This window comes from Platalea leucorodia (assembly GCF_965183815.1).
Source record: "Platalea leucorodia genome assembly, chromosome: 17".
NCBI classification, from domain to species: domain Eukaryota; kingdom Metazoa; phylum Chordata; class Aves; order Pelecaniformes; family Threskiornithidae; genus Platalea; species Platalea leucorodia.
The window spans coordinates 8,546,313-8,563,684 of record NC_138839.1 but is presented as its reverse complement, the minus strand read 5'-3'; the positions used below and the strand labels follow the sequence as shown (position 1 = coordinate 8,563,684).

The window sequence follows — 17,372 nt, the reverse complement described above, 5'->3', positions numbered from 1 at the left end:
GCTTGCGAGGGCGAGAGGCAGGCGGCAGCTCGGAAGTCATCCCCGGGTGGCACGGATGCGGCCGCGGGCTTCGCCGCCGGCGGACGGGAGGAGAAGACCCGGCGCTTGAGCCGGCTCGCTAACGAAGCTCTCCGGGAGCTTGCCGCCAGGTAGGATCGAGCGTGCCGAACAAAAGGCTTCGCCCAGCGAGCGGAGGACGGCGGAGCTGCGAAGGATGGGGTGATGCCGGGGAAGTTTCAGCAAGCTGCTGTGACTGGCGTGGCTTTTCCCTTTTAACCTTTTAAGCGAGCCCTTGCAGTTTCTGAACGTGCTAAATTAGGTGCTTCTGCCATAGGGTGTTCACCTTCTGCATTTTAATTGCATCTTAAATAGAGAAGAGGCTGCAGAGGAGAAACACGCTCTTTAACAGCTCTCTGCCGTCAAACGTCTCCCTACGCGGAGGGTTTTTAAACATTCCTTGCACCAAAAAGCTGAAAGAAGCGCTTGAATTTGATGTGGTTTCTTGCCCTTCTGTAATCTCGCTCGGTGGTTTTATCTTGTATTTTTTCAGTCGTCGAATACACGATTTCAGTACAGGCGGGGACACGCGTCGGGATTGTCTAACCGGGGGGACAGCTGGTGGGAGACTCGCTCCCTTTCTGTGCAGGGATGAAAATCATTAGTTCTGGAATGGTTTTTGTGTAACGTGTTTGCATGTGCGCCCTTGGGTACCCGCAGATATTTTTGTTCATGTGCGAAGGTGCTTACTCGTTACCGTCAGCTGGAAGTGAAGAAAGAGGCCATCGGTGCCTGCTCGGATAAAATGGTTGCTGGTTGCTGAAAGGAGCTTAGGTGAGAAGCACTGTTTGAGGGGAAAATGAGTCCATTTTGGAAGAAGATGTCATAGTGGTTTTTTTCTTTCCCCTTCCAATCTTGGAAGTGGGAACAGAGCAGAAAAACCTGTACAAATTCTTGCTGTCAGAGCTTATTTTACTGCATGTTTTGAGGTTGTTCATCGCTGTAAAAGCACACAAAAATCTCGCTGTATTTCAGGTTTGTAGCATGATTAGAACAAGCAGACAAATGTGGTACAAGGGGGAGATTTCAGCCAGAAATTCCTCCTGAGTTTTATTTAACTCTGCGTTTGTCGGTGCCTCTGACTGCTCCAGCTGACGGGCAGCTCCAGTCTGGATTTCTTTTTCTTTAATCGCTTTACAGAGAAGTCACATATTCTCCTTCTCCTGAGAGCGTGGCGGTGGCTGTCTAATTAAACGATATCCTCCTCCTTTTAGGGAGACTTTTGGTTTCAAGAAAAAATCTGTTCCGTTTCCAGCCGGAGTTGCTATCTTTGCCTGCCTTCTCCCACTGGGTCTTTAATAGCTCCTGAAATTCCCCGGCTTGTAATCGCTGCTGCAGCCAGATGGGGACTAGGTGGAACTCCCATTGCATCTGTGCCTGCTTTTATTAATCTGCCAGAAGGATCTCACGTACGTGGATTTTTGAATATATATATTTCATGAGTTAATGAGCCCTAAACGGCGATGAAGAGAATCCAGCGTCAGTGCCACCCGCTGGCTGCCGTCCTTCTCCTGGTTTTCGGCGTGATGCTGATGGGGGAGGAGAGCTGTGAAGAGTCTTTCAGCCCGACACAAGCGTGAAAAGTGGCGACTGGAGTTCCACTTTACTAACCTGCCGGTTGCAGATGTGATTTAAGAGGTTTCCCTTGCTCCTGCTCTTCTGCTTCATCGCCCGCCTCGTCTTTTCTCCGTGCGGTAATGGAAGGATCTCTGAAAACGGTGTGAGGTTTGGGTTTAGCTTTGCTTTTCCACTCCCCTTCTCCCTTCCCACCCTCCTGGATCATTTCAGAGCACGGCTGCACAAATAGTTGAATCGGTGCAGCTAAAGAGGGTGATGTGGGTGGCAAGGATACAGAGGGAGGAGGAGGAGGAGGAGGGAGGGCACAGGATCCTCCTGAATTGGATCTAAGCATGCCAGAATAGTAACATGAAAGAGCCGCCTGAATTATTCAGCATATCCCTGTTTTCTTTGCGCTACGGTTAATTAAGTGCTGCAGTAGAGCCAAGCTGGGTTATACTTTAATGCTTAAACTTTACTGCGTGCGATGGGGGCAGCGGGAGGGCAGCGTTCGTGCGGCTCGCGTTGCGTCTCGGGTTGTGCAGCTCTCGGTACTGAAATCTCTGCGTGGTGAAAGAGGAGGAGTGCCCCGGGGGATGGTTTGCTGGGGACCTGGATGAGACGACGCTGCTGGGTGAGGTTTCGCTCCCTACCTGCCTGCCCTGACCCATTCACGGCCCACGGCGGAGTCTCCCGTGCTGTCACGCTTAACCCGCTCCTAGGGGGAAAAATAAACCTCGTTAGCAGGGGTCTGCTGATGAACTTTTGCAGGCACCCTGGCTCGCTTCTCCTGAAACAACAGCACCCGTGACCCCGGGATGGACTCCTCTGGCAGACGTAAGAGGACGGAGGGTAGGCGCTTCTAGCGGAGGGCAGGGCGAGCTCCAGGAGGCTGGCAGGGAAGCGGCAGCCTTTCCACCGGCCCAGCTCTTCGCAGAGAGTCAGTCTATAGGTGCCAGAAGTCAGATGTTGGAAATAGTCGCTTTCTCCGACCATTCTATCTCATTAAGGCTTACCGGAATTTAAGGCATTTTTGTCCCTATCGGTCTCCTGCCCAGGTTAAGTCCTTTGGCAAAAAGGACTTAAAAGGTTTCTTTTTAAATCTGATGGGAATCATCGCTTTCCAGAAGTGATCTTAAACGGCAACCCCAAACTCTGAAAATCCATCTAAACCGCTCATTCCTTTAGGCAGCTCTTCCTGGGTGCAAAAAGACAGGTTACTCTGCTCAAAGAAGATTATTTTCTCCTGGCTTATATAAGTTCTAAAATAAGAAAATAAATCCCAACCTTCTCAAGGATGAAACAGTTTTTCCAAACTCAGGAACGATCCCTTTTGAAGCAGCGATTGCTTCAATTAATGGTCAAAACTGCCTCGAGATTGGAAATCTCAGCTGTGACAAAAGGGTGGCAGCTTAAAACCGTGCCTCCGCCCCGTCCTTCGTTATCGGAAGATGGTTATGGGTGCGAGGGTAGGGTGCTGCGGCGGTGGCACGCAGAAAACCTGCGAGGTTTCGTTCTGCCTTGCAGCCTGTTTCTAATCCTCCTCTCCCAAATTTTGGCTTTCTGTCGGGGTTTTCTGAAACTCAGGAATGAACGTAAGATCCTCGGGATGAAGGCTCGGAGCGGCGCCTCGGCTCCGTTGAAGTCTGCGGCAAATCGTCCTGTTACTTTGCTGAAATCAGGATTTAACATCTAATTTTGTTGTTAAAAACCTCTTTATTTTATCAAACGATAAAATACTCACCACTTACGCGTGAGCTGGCAAGTCTGCAAATTGAAGACAAGCCTTAGACCCTGAAAATAAATTCTTGCACTCATTTAAAAAAAAAAAAAGAAGAGATGTAGGCTGAGCGAGCACCGTCTTGGGAACCAGCGGTGCCAGATCGCCGTCTCGGTTCTCCCGATCTGGAGCTGGCCGTAGGCGTCCTGTTTGACACCTGCCGGGCTTTAACGGGGCCATTGCTTACGCGCAGAGGTGTTGTGAAGGTCGGGGTGGTCTTTTCCACGCGTAATCCTATAACGCAGGGTTTTTATCATGTCTGGCGTTCCAACAGTGAGTGTATGACAAAATGGGAAGTTTTAAGAACAATTTCTCAGCTTGCTTGGTGAGGGCGGACCTTTTTAGTGATGCATTTGGTATCAAAATAGTGCGATATTGTAAATTTGTCTCTGCTCTGCCTTAGCACTGGTCTCGGAGGAGGAGATGGGGCTGGGGAGCGCCACAGGTGGTCGACAGATGCAGAGCAGGTCGCGTCCGAACAGCCCTTACTTCAACCTTAACATTTTGTACGTTTTAAGGAAGGGGAACAAGTGGGGTTGTGGAGGTTGGATCGCTCTCGACTCTTCTCGGCGTTGGCAGGGTCTCTCCTGCCGCTGTCGTGTTGGTCCCTGCAAAGGTTTGGGCAGCAGCGTTCCTTCGGAGCTCAACCTTGTAGTGCAAAGGGAGGACTCCTGCAAGACTGAACCTAGATTAGCTTGAAAATTTAACTTATGAGTGGTTTTCTTCCTCATTTGAACAAAACCCAAGAAGTATTTTCATGATTTTATTCTTTTGTAAGCATCCGCCGTCACGTTAACACGTGAGGTCTGTGTTGCTTGTGTGCAAGAAACTTAAGCAGGCTGTTCCCGTTTTCCAAGAGGCTTTGATGTATAAAGTGTAAACAGCAAAAAGGTGAAACCCGAATATGGCATTTAGTGGAAAATTTTTCAGCAAGTTAAGCATGGCTTTTTTATGACGGTGGGCGTCGGGTATTGAGTAGATGTATGCTGGACCTAAGGCCGCAAGGTGTTAGCTAAGTCAGAAAGCTTTTTTTCTTTGAAATACCTGTATCCTCTTGTTTTATTCCACAAGTAAAACAGATTTTAGCTTATTTGTTTGTGCATAAAGTCTTTTTCCTTTTTTTTCCCTTTTTTTTTTTTTCCCCTGGATTCCCACAATACCTTTCCAATTTAAGAAGCCTGTTGCAATTTGCCTTTAAATAGCCCCGCAGCAGATCATCAAAACTGAAAGTCTCCCTGGCAGCCCCTTTTAGAAGCAATTTTGGTGGGTGGCAGAGGAAAGGAGTTAGGGGTGAAGAGAGGCAAACAAGGAAGCAATGCCGCCGCGATTCCTGCGTGGTTGGCAAAACGGGCGCTGCCTTTGTCGGAAAATGCCCTGCTGATCAGCAGGCTTTGCCTCGCTGAATGCGAAGGGCTTGTGGCTTTGGGTTTGTTTGGTTTTCCCTTACTCTTTTAAAAAAAAAAAAAAAAAAAAAAAAAATTAAAAAAAATAAAAAAAGAGGCGGGGGATTCTCTTGATAGGACGAAGGTTTTGTAGATGGTTCGGCGTTTTGTTTGCTTTTGGTTTCTCTTGCTGTTGTTGGTCGGTGCCGTCTGCCTTTTGAAGCCACACTTTGCTCCTCTTTTGGAAAACCGTGAAGGATCGTAGCTGCCTGGATGCGTGTGAGTGCCTCGGAGGTGCTTGCGCGTCTGCCCGAGCGCGGAAGGTGACCTCCCGCGTTGATGGACGCCCCGTTGGCTGTGTGCATCGCCCCAAACGCCACCCTTCCCTCCACGTTGCTTTCCTTAACTTGCTGTGTTGCAGAATCCCCCGAGGTCCTGTCCAGCAGCCCCTCGAGGATCGGATCTTCACTCCGACCGTCTCCGCTGTGTACAGCACTGTGAGTATCTGGCTGGTGCCGCTGCGGTCGCGTCGCTTTTGGAAGGAGCGCGCTTTCCACGCGTACGGAAATTGTATAGTTTTTTTTAAAAAACAATACATTTCAAAAGCGTGCAATTAAAAAAATGCAACTTTTTTTGCCTCCTAAAATAAATGATGCTGGATGAAGACCCGTTTTGTTGCATGTCAGTAGGAAAAGAAGAAACCTTGGTGACTTTTGGGTCCATTCCTTTTCTTGTTAAATGTCTGTAGTTTTATTTAGCAGATAGGAGAGTGGCTTTTCTGAACAGAGTTGCACCTGAGTGAAAATGTCACTGGTCCTATTTTCAGTCTGTTGGCTCCATCTTTCCTGCCTCCTGCGTCTTGAAGACTGGCTTGTTGGGGTGTATTAGTGGCTGCACATTTCTAATAGTTTCTTATCGGAAAAACAATGCAGGAAGGTTTGTTTTTCACGTGAAACGTTCCATTAAACAGAGGAAAAAAATGTTTTGATGGTAGATTGACTATTTGGAAAAGGTGCTTTTGGCTTATTGTCCTGTATGCTTGTTTATAAAGCTTGATTATCGAGGAAATTTAGCTTAGAAACGTAGCAAAGTTTATTTGTGAACATATGATAGCATTTTCCTTTTATTCATTTCTTTTTTTCAAATGGTAATAGCTGGAAGCCCAGTGTTATTTATAAGCTTTGCTAAATCAGCACAGCCCTGGGAAAGTAATATTTTGCTTTTCTGGTGGGATAGTGCAAATATTTTTAATGCCAAAAAAACCCACTTTTAAGCTGCTCTTTTAATTATTTGGAAAACAGGAAGAAAAGCTGTAGATGGGAGAAATTAACTGTATTTTATGCAGTAACATAAGCTGCTTATAGAAAAACATAAGCTGCTGTACAAGGTTTTCTCCTTCCCCCTGTTTGCGTGAATAACTGGCGAAGGGGTTATCAGCTCCATCTCCTCCGTGTGCGGCATCCGGGTCTGGGGCGTCTTTGGCCCCTGCCTTTTTTGGGCTGTAGAGAAGAGTTTTGCGATCGCCTCTTCTGCCAGGGAGACTGCTTTCAAGAGATGCAAAGCCGAGCTTTGCCCAGGATTAAGTGCAAAAGTGCTGTCCAGTGCCCGTTGGTCCGAGGGGGGCAGAAATTTGGGTCGTAGTTGGAGGGGAAGGAGGACTCAGGCTTGGCCATGGGTGGTCTGGTGGCCAGCCAGCAGCGGATTTCCATCCAGGTGGGTCAGAAAGGTTGGGGTACAACTCCGACGAGAGTTTAAGATTTCAAGGTTTGGGGCTTTCACAGCGGCGGATCGACAGACTTGAGCTGCCGACTGCTTTTTGATTTTTTTTATTTTTGCTAGCTCCATCCTCAATATCATATACATACGTATGCGTGTATATACATATGTATGTATGCAAAAAAGCAAAACTGAAGGAACATAAATGTACAAACAGTTGCAATAAATAATTCAGTTTGTATTATCCTTTATATACCCCATACAATACTTAAAAACCACTTTAAAAATATCTGAATTCCTTTTGGGGGAAAAAGAAGGTTATTTTTTTCAATTCTTTCCTCCAAAGACATGATCCAGATGCCTGTGGGAAAATATGACTGTAAAAATTTAAATTAATGTAAAATATAAAAGTAACTGTGAAGAATGACCTAAAATAGCTTTTCAGTGTGGAAAAATATCACTCCTCGATATGTTACGGGGATAGAAGCCAGCGCTGGGAGTACCTCGGTTCTAGGCTTTAAGAAAACACAAGTTTGAAAGAAAATTTCATGTTTTAAGGAAAGGAGAGAAATTTCTCGGCTAGGTTCCTTTTGAGCTTCTATTTGAAGCCCTTGGCAGATTGCAAATTTAGAGTAAGTCCTAGAAAAAATGAATTAGGATGGAAGAGGCACGTGATGGGAGGTCCTCGAGAAATTCATTCATCATGGGTCTCTGCGGTTTATTACACGAGTAGCAGCGTCGTGTATTTAAGATCTGGCTTTGCAACAAACAGGTCGTTTTGTAGTTTGGTTTTTATATATAGTTTTTACAAAAGTCACGCAGTACAGAGGTAGGGAAGAGAGCATCGTCTTCAGCACCCAGGAACCGCTTTTTTACTTCCACATTTTATTTGCTCGGTCATCGTCTGTGGTTTTCCACACGGATGACGCACCGCAGTTCTCAAATGCGTGTATTTTGGCGGAGGAGGGCTGGTTTAGGAAGGGGTCCGTGGTCTGACACCCCCGCGCAGCGACTCCGAGCTGCCTCCGAGTTTTCCCGGTAGGTTATAGTGTGTCACGCCTGGGGTGGGAGGGCGAAGCATTTGAGATAGGGGCAACCCACAGATGAAACCGCTATTTTTAGTTTGATAAAGATGAAAAATAATTCAGTTATCCCTTCCATGCCTTTTCACATGTATTATCAGGACCTCGGTTGCACATTCCTGAGCCCTTTTTTTTTCCAGAACTACATGCTGCTTGCCAAAAACGGGAATGGAAAATCATGTGGCTTTCGCTATGAGCCCCAGTAATCTCCCCTGAAATAAAACCGGAGGAACACATTTTCCCGTAGGGCAGAGATAGGAGGTGTGGAAGAAGCAAAGTGTGATTTGTCAGACTAGATCAAGTTTGTCCGAGAAGTTGGATATGCTTAAAATTCCCAACAAAACTTTGGTAGAAGCTCTTTCTCAATTAAATCATACTGGTATTAAGAACAAAACCCTGTGACCGTCTGTCATCTTCATTTATTTTATATAGTATCCTGTAGAAAATACTGATACTTGGTAGGGTTGGTTTTTTGGATTGTTGTGGGGTTTTTTTGTTTGTTTGTTTTTTGTTCTTTTAAATAAATCTAATGGTAGAAGTATCTTAAAGCAAATCATACTCATTTCAATGAAATAATCTTGTAATAATTTCCCCTCATCAATAATGGAGAATGCCGTCTCATAAGAGCTACTTTTGGACCTAAATATTTGGGTTTTGTCCTCTAAGCAGCTCCTTGTGTGGTGTTTCCTAATTCTTTATCCTGCAAGAAATGACTGCAATTACTTTTACGTCTTCTGTAAGATCCCAAACCTGTGGAATCTGGAAAGGGGAATGGAAGAAGAATGAAATTTTGTTTCTGTTGTAAAATATTTCAAAGAAATCTGTTCAAAGAAGCTCTTTGGCTTGGGGTTTGGGGGAAAGGCATTGACTTCTAACAGAAAGGGAACTGCACCAAAGGTGACCTTAAATGTCGCAGGCCACCGTGTGTGCCCGCACCCAGCGTAACGGGGGCTGATTTCTATTGAAAACCAAATGAATATGGAGTAGTGATCAGCAGCAGATGTGCTCTTCAAATCCAGCACGAGGCACGAGTTGGGAAGCAGATAAGAAGAATAACTGTGTTAATGTACCTCCAGTTCCACACAAATATCCTTTTTTGGCAGCTTATGGTGGAGGTTTCATAGAATCACAGAATCGTCAAGGTTGGAAAAGACCCTTAAGATCACCGAGTCCAACCGTTAACCTATCACTGCCAAGTCCATCTATACCATGTCCTTGAGCACCACATCTATCTGTTCTTTAAATACCTGCAGGGATGGAGACTCAACCACTTCCCTGGGCAGCCTGTGCCAATGCTTGACCACCCTCTCGGTGAAGAAGTTTTTCCTAATATCCAACCCAAATCTGCCCTGGCGCAGCTTGAGGCCGTTCCCTCTCGTCCTATCACTCGTTACTGGGGAGCAGAGAGCAACCCCCACCTCGCCACAACCTCCTTTCAGGCAGTTGTAGAGAGCAACTAACTGTTTGTAACTGCCTCAGTAACATGTTGTGATCTCAAGCTTCAAGCTTGGACCGAAAATATTTTGGGATGAACTTCATAAGCTAAGGAACACCAGTGACTCCTGGATGGGAGCTGATGAGAACGAGCGTTGATTTGATGTACCTGTTTGGAGATAAGTGCGTGGAAGTTGGTTGGGTGTAGCCTGGAGCAGAGTTTCTGTAGCGGGGCTAGACCCAACGCTGATTTACATGTTCTGTATTAATTGCAATCTCACTGTGTCTCTTTGGAGTAGATACCACCTTGGGTCGGGTCGCCCATCGCAGTGCCAGCTGATGGTAAAGAAGGTAATGTGAAGTGAGGTGTTGAGGAGCCTACTTGCCCCAAATTTTCAGTGACTCGGGCTTGACTCCATCATTCGCTTCTTTGGGTGTTCAGTTGGTGGCTTTTCTGCAATGGGGTGCCCCTTGGTGGCCCCCCGATAATTTCACAGCTGGCAGAGGTGCTGCGATTCGCCTTCGTGTCCTTTCAAGGGATCTCCCTGCCATGAAGAGAATCCTGTAGAGGGGAGATCAGGGAGGATTAGCTGCTCCAACCACCCTGCGCTTAAAGGAAGGATCTGGGTCAGGAGGCCGACTCCTTCCCCGGCCCGGCTGCGGCGGAGGCTGCGAAGCGTGCAGGAGGGATGCTCGGTTCCTCGGGTGCTGGCAGCGCTGCTTTGAAGCTGTTTGCACCAGCCTGGGCAAATAAATTGAATACTGGAAGGAAAGAGGTTCTGTCCAAGTCTGAACCTTTTTTTTTTTTTTTTTTTTTTAATTTGTTTAGGAAAAGAGAAGTTCTTAATGATAAACTATTGTCCCCGTGATCAAGGGATTTCTGTGGCATACCCCATCCATTCGGGTCAAACCCGAATGTTTCATGGACACAGCTGTGTATCTGAAATTAGGTACTTGGGGGGGGGGGGGGGGGAGAATAATCCAAAACTTGTGAAAGATGCTAAAACCAGAAGATTTAAGCTCAAAAGGAAAAGAGAGAATTGCAGCCTGAATTTTATTTCATGTTTCATTCATTATTTCCTTTAAAACACAGGCTTAAGGCTTCTGGAAAACTAAAGTTAGCTTCTTGCTACTCAATTAAGGAAAAAAGAAAGTGATGCCCTAGCAAATTAATAGGTAATTTTGCGTATCCATTTTTAGGAGAATAATTTAATCTCTAGATGTAAGAAGGATATTTGCTTTCATAGTAATCACAGACCAAGTTTATGTTCTGCAGAATCCCATTTAATAAGCAGAAAACCAAACCTCAGGCACTACGAGGGCAAACATCCCATAACACAGGTGATGAGCTAGTAGAGTCTCTCCCTGCTTGATTTTTTTTTAAAATTAGTGAATAAACACACAAATCCAGCAAGTTCATCTTCTTTTATCACCCTTTAACATTCAAATCTGTGTCTTACACTTCAGTTTATTTGTAAGTGATTTGTTGTAGGAGCCAAGAGGAAGGTGTAGGAATACCCGCGTTGCTGTAGCTGGCGTGGAAGGCGCTCTGTGCTTTTGCTCGTGCTGGAAGGGCGGCGGGTCTCTGTGGGCCCACCAAGCTGGGCTTGGCTAAGAGGAGGAAGCCCCCTCAGGTCAGTGGTAGACTCCCATCAGATACTGGCCAAGTGCGTTGTTGCCAAAGTATCAAGACGGTACGGTTTTATCATCGTTCTGTTGCCTTAGTTAGGCTTTCAAGCACATTTCAGTAGGTCCAGACCCGTGTCTGTAACGTATCCGCTGCTCGTCTGCTGCATGGCACGAGGGTGTCTCGTGGAGCATCGTTCACGCAGCTGCACGGCTTTCCTTTCGGTTTAGCTTCCAGATTTCATACCCAATTCCAAACAGCATTCCTTGCAGTCCTTAATGAACCTCCAGCCTAGGTTATTTGCCTCTTTTAATTTCTGAAGAGCACTGTCGAGTGCTCCCACTGACCTGGGACGTTATTAGTGCCCCCGTCCCCCTTGTCAGACGTCTGCGTGGACTTGGGTGCTGTTGGCGATGGGAGGATTTCGGGTGGCTCTGGCCTTAGTTGGAATAGTGTGCGCTCTTGTAAGCGTAGGGAGATGAAAGCTGGCAGGGTTTGAAGCACCACAGCTATTGCAAAATAACCTCTTTTTCCTCCACAAGAAGCGACATTCAGGGAGACATCTTGGGGATGAGTACGCACTCAACCTACCGACGGGGCTGTTTATATGAATGATTTCTTTGTATTTTGTGTTGCCTTTGCTTCCTTCTCCCTCCCTTAACTGCGTGTTTTTATATCCATCATGATACATAGTCACTTCTAACCACCGAGTGCTGCACGATTGACATGACAAGTCTTTCAAGGCTGTCTTAGGAGTCATGTAAGAGGCTTTGATTTTCTTGGGGATGGGACGTGGAAAGTTTTCTGATGCTCTCCGTAATGCTGGTTTCAATTCAGCCAACCGAGGCTGTGCGCGCACACCTGCCAATCTAGGTCAGCCAAAAAAAAAAGAGATTATTCCCCACGGGGAAGGGAAGGATCCAGCTGGGGACAGAGGATGAGGTCCTCTGACCCACCCTTTTCTCCAATGAGCACCAGGCTGCTGTAAATCTTCTCACGGCGAACGATTCTGGACCGTTTCCAAGCCTCGAGAAATTGCACGTTATCGTTCTCGTTGCTGCTGCAGCTGTTTTAGCGGTTTAGGTAATGTAACGACAGGCGTCGATACTTGGAGTGCAAGAAAATGACTTGGAAAAAGCATTTAGTCATGAACTCTGCGACTTCTGCTCTCGTACTTTGCTCTCTTGGAGCTCGGTGCTAATACTCTGTTAAAGATCGAGAGCCAGGAGTTTCCTTCTGCCTTCTTTTCCAATGCTGGGGAAATACGTACGCACACATCCCTGCCTCCGCAGCGGCAACGTCCCCTTCTATGCATTGCCTCGGTTTGCGCTTTTAAGTGCCGGTAGCTAAGTGGTGCTTTTCAGCAAGCAAAATATAGGTCTGAGAAAAGGTCAGCGAGAAGCGAGTGCTGGACTTCTAGACTATGAGCTTTAACCAAACCTGCAAAAATTTAGTGGTGTTGAATTGCTGGGGGGTGTCGCCCGATGGTTATGTGATTCTTTTTTTCCTTTGATTCTCCTTTTTTTACTCTATTGACTATATAAAGTATATTTAAAACACTGCCATCGTGGAGATAGTACAGTGGAGCAAGCATATGTGCCGTGAATATATTTTACAACATTTTGCTTAATATGTTTTGATTAGTAGTTTTTTATAGAAGCTGAGAAAGGAGATAATTATATGCAAGAATTGCTTTGGCATTTCATTCTTTGCTGGTGGCAAGCCCTTCAGATAACAAGGCCTCTGTGCAGTCCTTTTTTTTCCTTTTTGGAGAGAAGTATGCAAATTTTCCTCTTACTTTGTTTTTTGGGTCACTGGTAATGCGTATCCCTTTGCAAAATCACAATATTGTTTGCTATGGTTTATAACAAAAAGATCAGAAGATCCCAGGCCTGAAGTCAAAGGGATATTGCAAAGCAAGACCCCAGCAGTAAGGCTCATCCAGTTCCTACACGTTTCCACCAGTGACTCTAGCTGGTGCTCTTATTTTTTGATCCTTCCCCATTTTTCTGAATCATATAGTTAACTAACTTGTACAGCGTTTCACTTAGATAAAAACATATATACATTATTTTATGTATATCTATATCTATAAAGATGCTGCTAGCTGCTTTCTTAAAAAGAAGATGACAGTATCTATACGGATTGGCTTACTAATATTATGTTTTACTAACAGTTTATCTCCACACAGGTAACACAAGTAGCAAGACAACCGGGTCCTCCTGCCCCATCCCCTTACACTGCACATGAAATAAATAAGGGACACCCAAATCTTGCTGCAACGCCACCGGGACATGCATCGTCCCCTGGGCTTTCACAGGTAAGACCTGGCATTGGAGCAGAGCGTTCCCAGCCTCCCTCTTTTCCTCCTGCCTGATTCTCAGCTTTGCTGCTCAAAAGTTGCCATAGCTGTCTTGTCTGCGACCAACGTATAAAACTTGATTAATGAAGAATATCCTTATGCGGCTCGAACCTTGCGGTGACGTATAGGTGGCAGTCAAGTTTATTAGATACCAGTTCACGGTTGATTCTGTAACAGAAACTAAAAGCAACTTGAAAAATTATAGGAAAGACTCATTGATGAGGAATGCGCTTTGCGGCTGGGTTAGGCTGCGTTGGGGCACGGCCTGACTTCCATTTTAAACGCCGTAAAAGTGCCCGATGTCCTCTGTTAGGGCTTTTCCATTTCAAATGTTTTGTACAGGCAATTCTGTAATTTTCCTAAGAAGTGGGACAGTAAAATGAATGACAAAAATGAATGCTAATAAAAGGAACGAGACAAAGGACTGATTACAAAAAAAGTACAGAAGAAGAGATAAATAGGAGTTATAATAAGAATGGAGAAATAGCATTTAGTCAGATATGTGGAATAAATTGGTCTTTTTGTAGTCTCTATTAGATGAATATTCTACAGGGTTGATGTGAGAGTGGAGAAGCTTATCTTAAAAAAGGAAGGGGCAAAAGAGATGGGTAATGGGGCGCGGAAAGAGGGGAGATAAAAGACACAGGATTGGGGAAAGTGGGCTAAGTAAAAGCATTGAGGTTCGAGATAGAGGAAAGCCTTCTGTGTCGTTTGCTCTTGTTTAATTTATACTTGTTCAAATAAATGGAATAAAGTAGGAAGACGTGAGTAGGTCGGCTGTTAGGAAGCGCGGTTTCGTTCGGAACAAGACGTTGAGCGGGGAGGCGGGATGACGAGCCGAGGATGGGCCGGGAACGGCAGCGCGGCCAGGCGGTGGTGGGAGCCTGGGGCGTATCGCAGCGCTGGGAGAAGGCAAGCTTTCCCGTCCTGCTGCCAGCCTCTTTGATTTGGATGAAATACTAAACTGCAACTGACCTTTTAGACTAGGAGATGCGTGAAAACAACTAAGGTCACGTAAGGAGCGCTTCACCTTAATATCGCGCATTCGAGATAAAATGCAGTGGGAAAACTGGAAACGTGTGGTCATGTTGGAAAATGTGCAAACGGGGTGGGAAACGAGAGGCTGAAGTATCTGCTCAGGATCGTCAGTAGCTTGCAGGCATTAGTCAGCGGCGTCGGAGCCGCTGCCTGTACTCTGGCTGCGCGGTTGTTGGAAATAAAGTCTCTGGTTTGAAGACGGAGCCTCACGTAACAGAGGGAGAAGGTAGCAGTTGCAGAGCAAACCCTAAAATGTTGCCTGGCTTGTGTTGTGTATCAAGAAATTCATTCCTGGTAAACCTCGTCAACAGAGGGAAGCTAATCATGTGGCAGATAAGAGGGGAAGAAAGAGAACATTCTAGGCAGCCTCTTTGAAAAAATGTTCTAATCAAGGTTTTTTTTCTTCCCTTAATATTTTCCTGTTGAGTCAGTGCATACGTAGCGAGCGGGCTCTGCGCCAAATCACCACGCCAGCCAGCCGGGAAAACGCTCGTTTCCTCTTCTGCTGGCTCTTATCGCCTTGGAAATGAGCGTCAGATTGTGGCACGCCGATGCCGCTAGTCAGAGCGGTTTGACCTTACGTCCTCCACGTCAGCTGAGGATCCTCCAGGGCTCTAGGAAGATATTTGTCCTCTGACTGCGTGGGGCTGGCCCTCGCGCGCTTCGGGAGAGGAAGATCCGAGGCTATGAGCCAGGCGAAGCATCTGTGATTGAGCGCTTTTGGGACTACAGAGGAGTGAGGGCTGGGGAGTGATTCCTACAAAGCTGGGGTTCGGTAGCAAAGCAGCAGAAATAGTGGTTTCTGTTCATTCACAGCATCTGCTTGCCTCTGACCAGGTCTTTTCACTCTGGTGGTGTCCCATCGATTGACCCTCTCGTTTGCAGCTGGAGGTGAAGAGTTAAATGGAAGTGCCCACGCTTGGGACACTTCCACCAGTAAGGCTTGAAAGGGGTTCAAGACTCTTGACATACGCAGTTAGAGGATAACGTGTCCCCAGAGAAGGCTTTCTGTACCCCTGAACTATTAGAGGTTTGGGGAAACTTTAAGTTGGTTTTTGGTTTGTTTTTTGTTTTTTTTTTTTAAACCACTAGAATTCTGAATATCCTTATGTATATCTCACTTCGACCCCTGTCAGGTGTTGAGTTTCAGTATTATATTATGGTAAGAAATTCCCCAGTTGAGCAGAGTGTTGGATGAAAGTATTCCCTTTTCGTTGCATCCATCATTTTTCTCCTATGGGTTTCATTGAACGCCCTCTCGCGCTCGCGTTAAGAAACGAGGTGAGTGGAAGTTTCCGATTTCCAGACTGCTTGTTGTTTTGTGAACTTCCATCATTGCTTCATTTATTTGTTTTCTTTTAGGCGAACAAAGTCCTTTAAATCTCTCATCACTTGAAAGTTTTTCCATGCTGTAATTGTTGGTTTTGTCCGATTCTTGGACCCCTTAAATCCCGCCGTTTCCCTTTTGAGACAAAGGGACCAGAGCTGACGTGGTATTCTGATGAATGGGTTGTTACCGATTTCTTGAACAGCAACGTAACACTTCACAAACTGCTCCGTATCGTAACAACCCACGCTGCGTGGATGACTGAACACCGAACAAAGGTTGTCTTTGCGTTTGTCCAGCCGTGCCTAATGTAGCGGCGTGGGTTTGTGCGTGGCGAGGGGGGGGTGTGTTCCGGATTTCACGGAGTAATTAAAAAGGTAAGGAAGAGACCACTTCATTTGAATTAGAATCTGATTAAGGGATCATTGATTTCTCCACCAGAGCCATGACTGAATGAATACTCATAAAACTGAGTCTTTCCAAGGTAGGGACTGCTGTTTAGGCAGTAGTGAATGAAAATATTTATGTATGTTTTCGGGCTTCGGATATCATTTAGGTCTAAAAATAATTTTGCCAGGGGTAGAATATGTGTTACTTGCTTGTGTGGTCACAAATTACTGAGTGCTAACTGTCGGTCCGGGGCTCAGCAGAGTGGTCGGTCCCTTGCTTTTACCTAGTAGGCATCTCCGGATCCCTCCTCTCGGGGCTCGGAGTCCCTTACCGGTTTCTTCCTGCGGGGATCTTGCAGAAGCCGCGCTGCGAAGGAGAACGGAGGGTTAATAAGCGCGGTGGCTCCACAAGTGGTCCCCTCGCTGTCCTGGCTGCTCTAAAAGCTGCCTGTTCCAGTGAGTCTGGGTGAGGGGAGATGAGGTAATATCTTAAAATGCTAGAACGTGGTGAAAGGAACTGCTGTCCCTTAGAAAAGCTGTGGGCACCGGGGGCTGGACCGCTTCGAAGCTCTGCAGACTTCTGCGTGACAAGATGACGGCATGGTGTTGGGTGGTCTGCAAGGGAGGCTTTGGGAACCACAGCCCAGGAGATGCGTGGGACGTTTCTTCCCACAGGAGACACTAAAAGTCAGGTGCAAATGTACGTTGTACCTTTGTAGCTGGCTTTCCTTTATTTAAATAAACAGAAACAGATGGTCATGCCATGCTGTGGTTCGGTGTCTTTTTCACTTATTCTTCTACCTTTTCCATTTGACATAGCCAAAACAAGAGAAAGGCTTGCTGTTCGGCTTCCTCCAGTCTTTCATAATGACCAGCCTCTGGCACTTTGCTGCCCTTCGGAATTAGTTTCTGCAGCAAAACGAGAATTGCTTGGCAGCGATGTGAAACAGTCCCACGCCTCCGTCTCCGCAGCAAGAGACAGCGTTTCTGCTTCCCAAATTCCAGGGCCTTGAAATCATACTGCTGCTCTCAGGAATGCTGAACTCCGCCGGCGTTGGGGAATGCACAGCACATGTTGCTGCAGTGATGTTATGGCCAGATGTGGCCCCACGTACATAAAATTTCATATTTCTGTTGTTCTATGCGTGAAAGGGCCCCTCGTACCGACTGGGAGAGGAGGGGCACATCTCCTCTGCCTCCTCTTGGCTGGCAGACTTCAGAAGTGGCTGGTTTGAGACAATTCGCTTTCTCAGCATACAGAGGAAAGGAGAAGCCATTGAAAAAGGAGTAGAGAAGTTTCTCCTTGGGCATGACTACCGGAGCAAGTTACCCTGAGATCGGGTAGGGCTTGAGTTTACCGCGGGGTAACCGCCTGCCTGAGCACTCTCATCCCATGATGGATGTGAGATAGCCCAGTGCAGGCAAAGAGCCTTCACACAGGCAGTTAACGCAAAGCAGCTGAAACGCTGTAAATCTGCCCCCCGCTCCGGCTTTACGTTACAGTAATTTATGGTGTAGTTGTGCCTTAAGATGGGAATAACGAGAAAGCGGAGCTCTTCCAAAGCAACCAGACTGGGGCTTGGAAGGAGGCAGTGGAAGGCGGCTTCCCTCGGTCCAGTGA

The 17,372-nt window shown here is 46.4% G+C and overlaps 1 protein-coding gene across 19 annotated transcripts in view; it reads left to right on the top strand.

The window, feature by feature from the left end:
* The window catches only part of EIF4G3 (eukaryotic translation initiation factor 4 gamma 3), a 149,878-nt gene that overhangs the window by 38,640 nt on the left and 93,866 nt on the right, over positions 1-17,372 (top strand). For 16 of the 19 annotated variants that reach the window (XM_082328961.1, XM_082328959.1, XM_082328956.1 and 13 more), the window contains exons 2-3: positions 5,198-5,273; positions 12,812-12,955. The exons of 1 other annotated variant lie outside the window; for it this stretch is intronic. In XM_082328961.1, the coding sequence (XP_082185087.1) occupies positions 5,198-5,273; positions 12,812-12,955 (220 nt within the window). The remainder of the gene's footprint in view (positions 1-5,197; positions 5,274-12,811; positions 12,956-17,372) is intronic. 2 more of the 19 variants (XM_082328958.1, XM_082328964.1) reach the window with 2 other exon arrangements.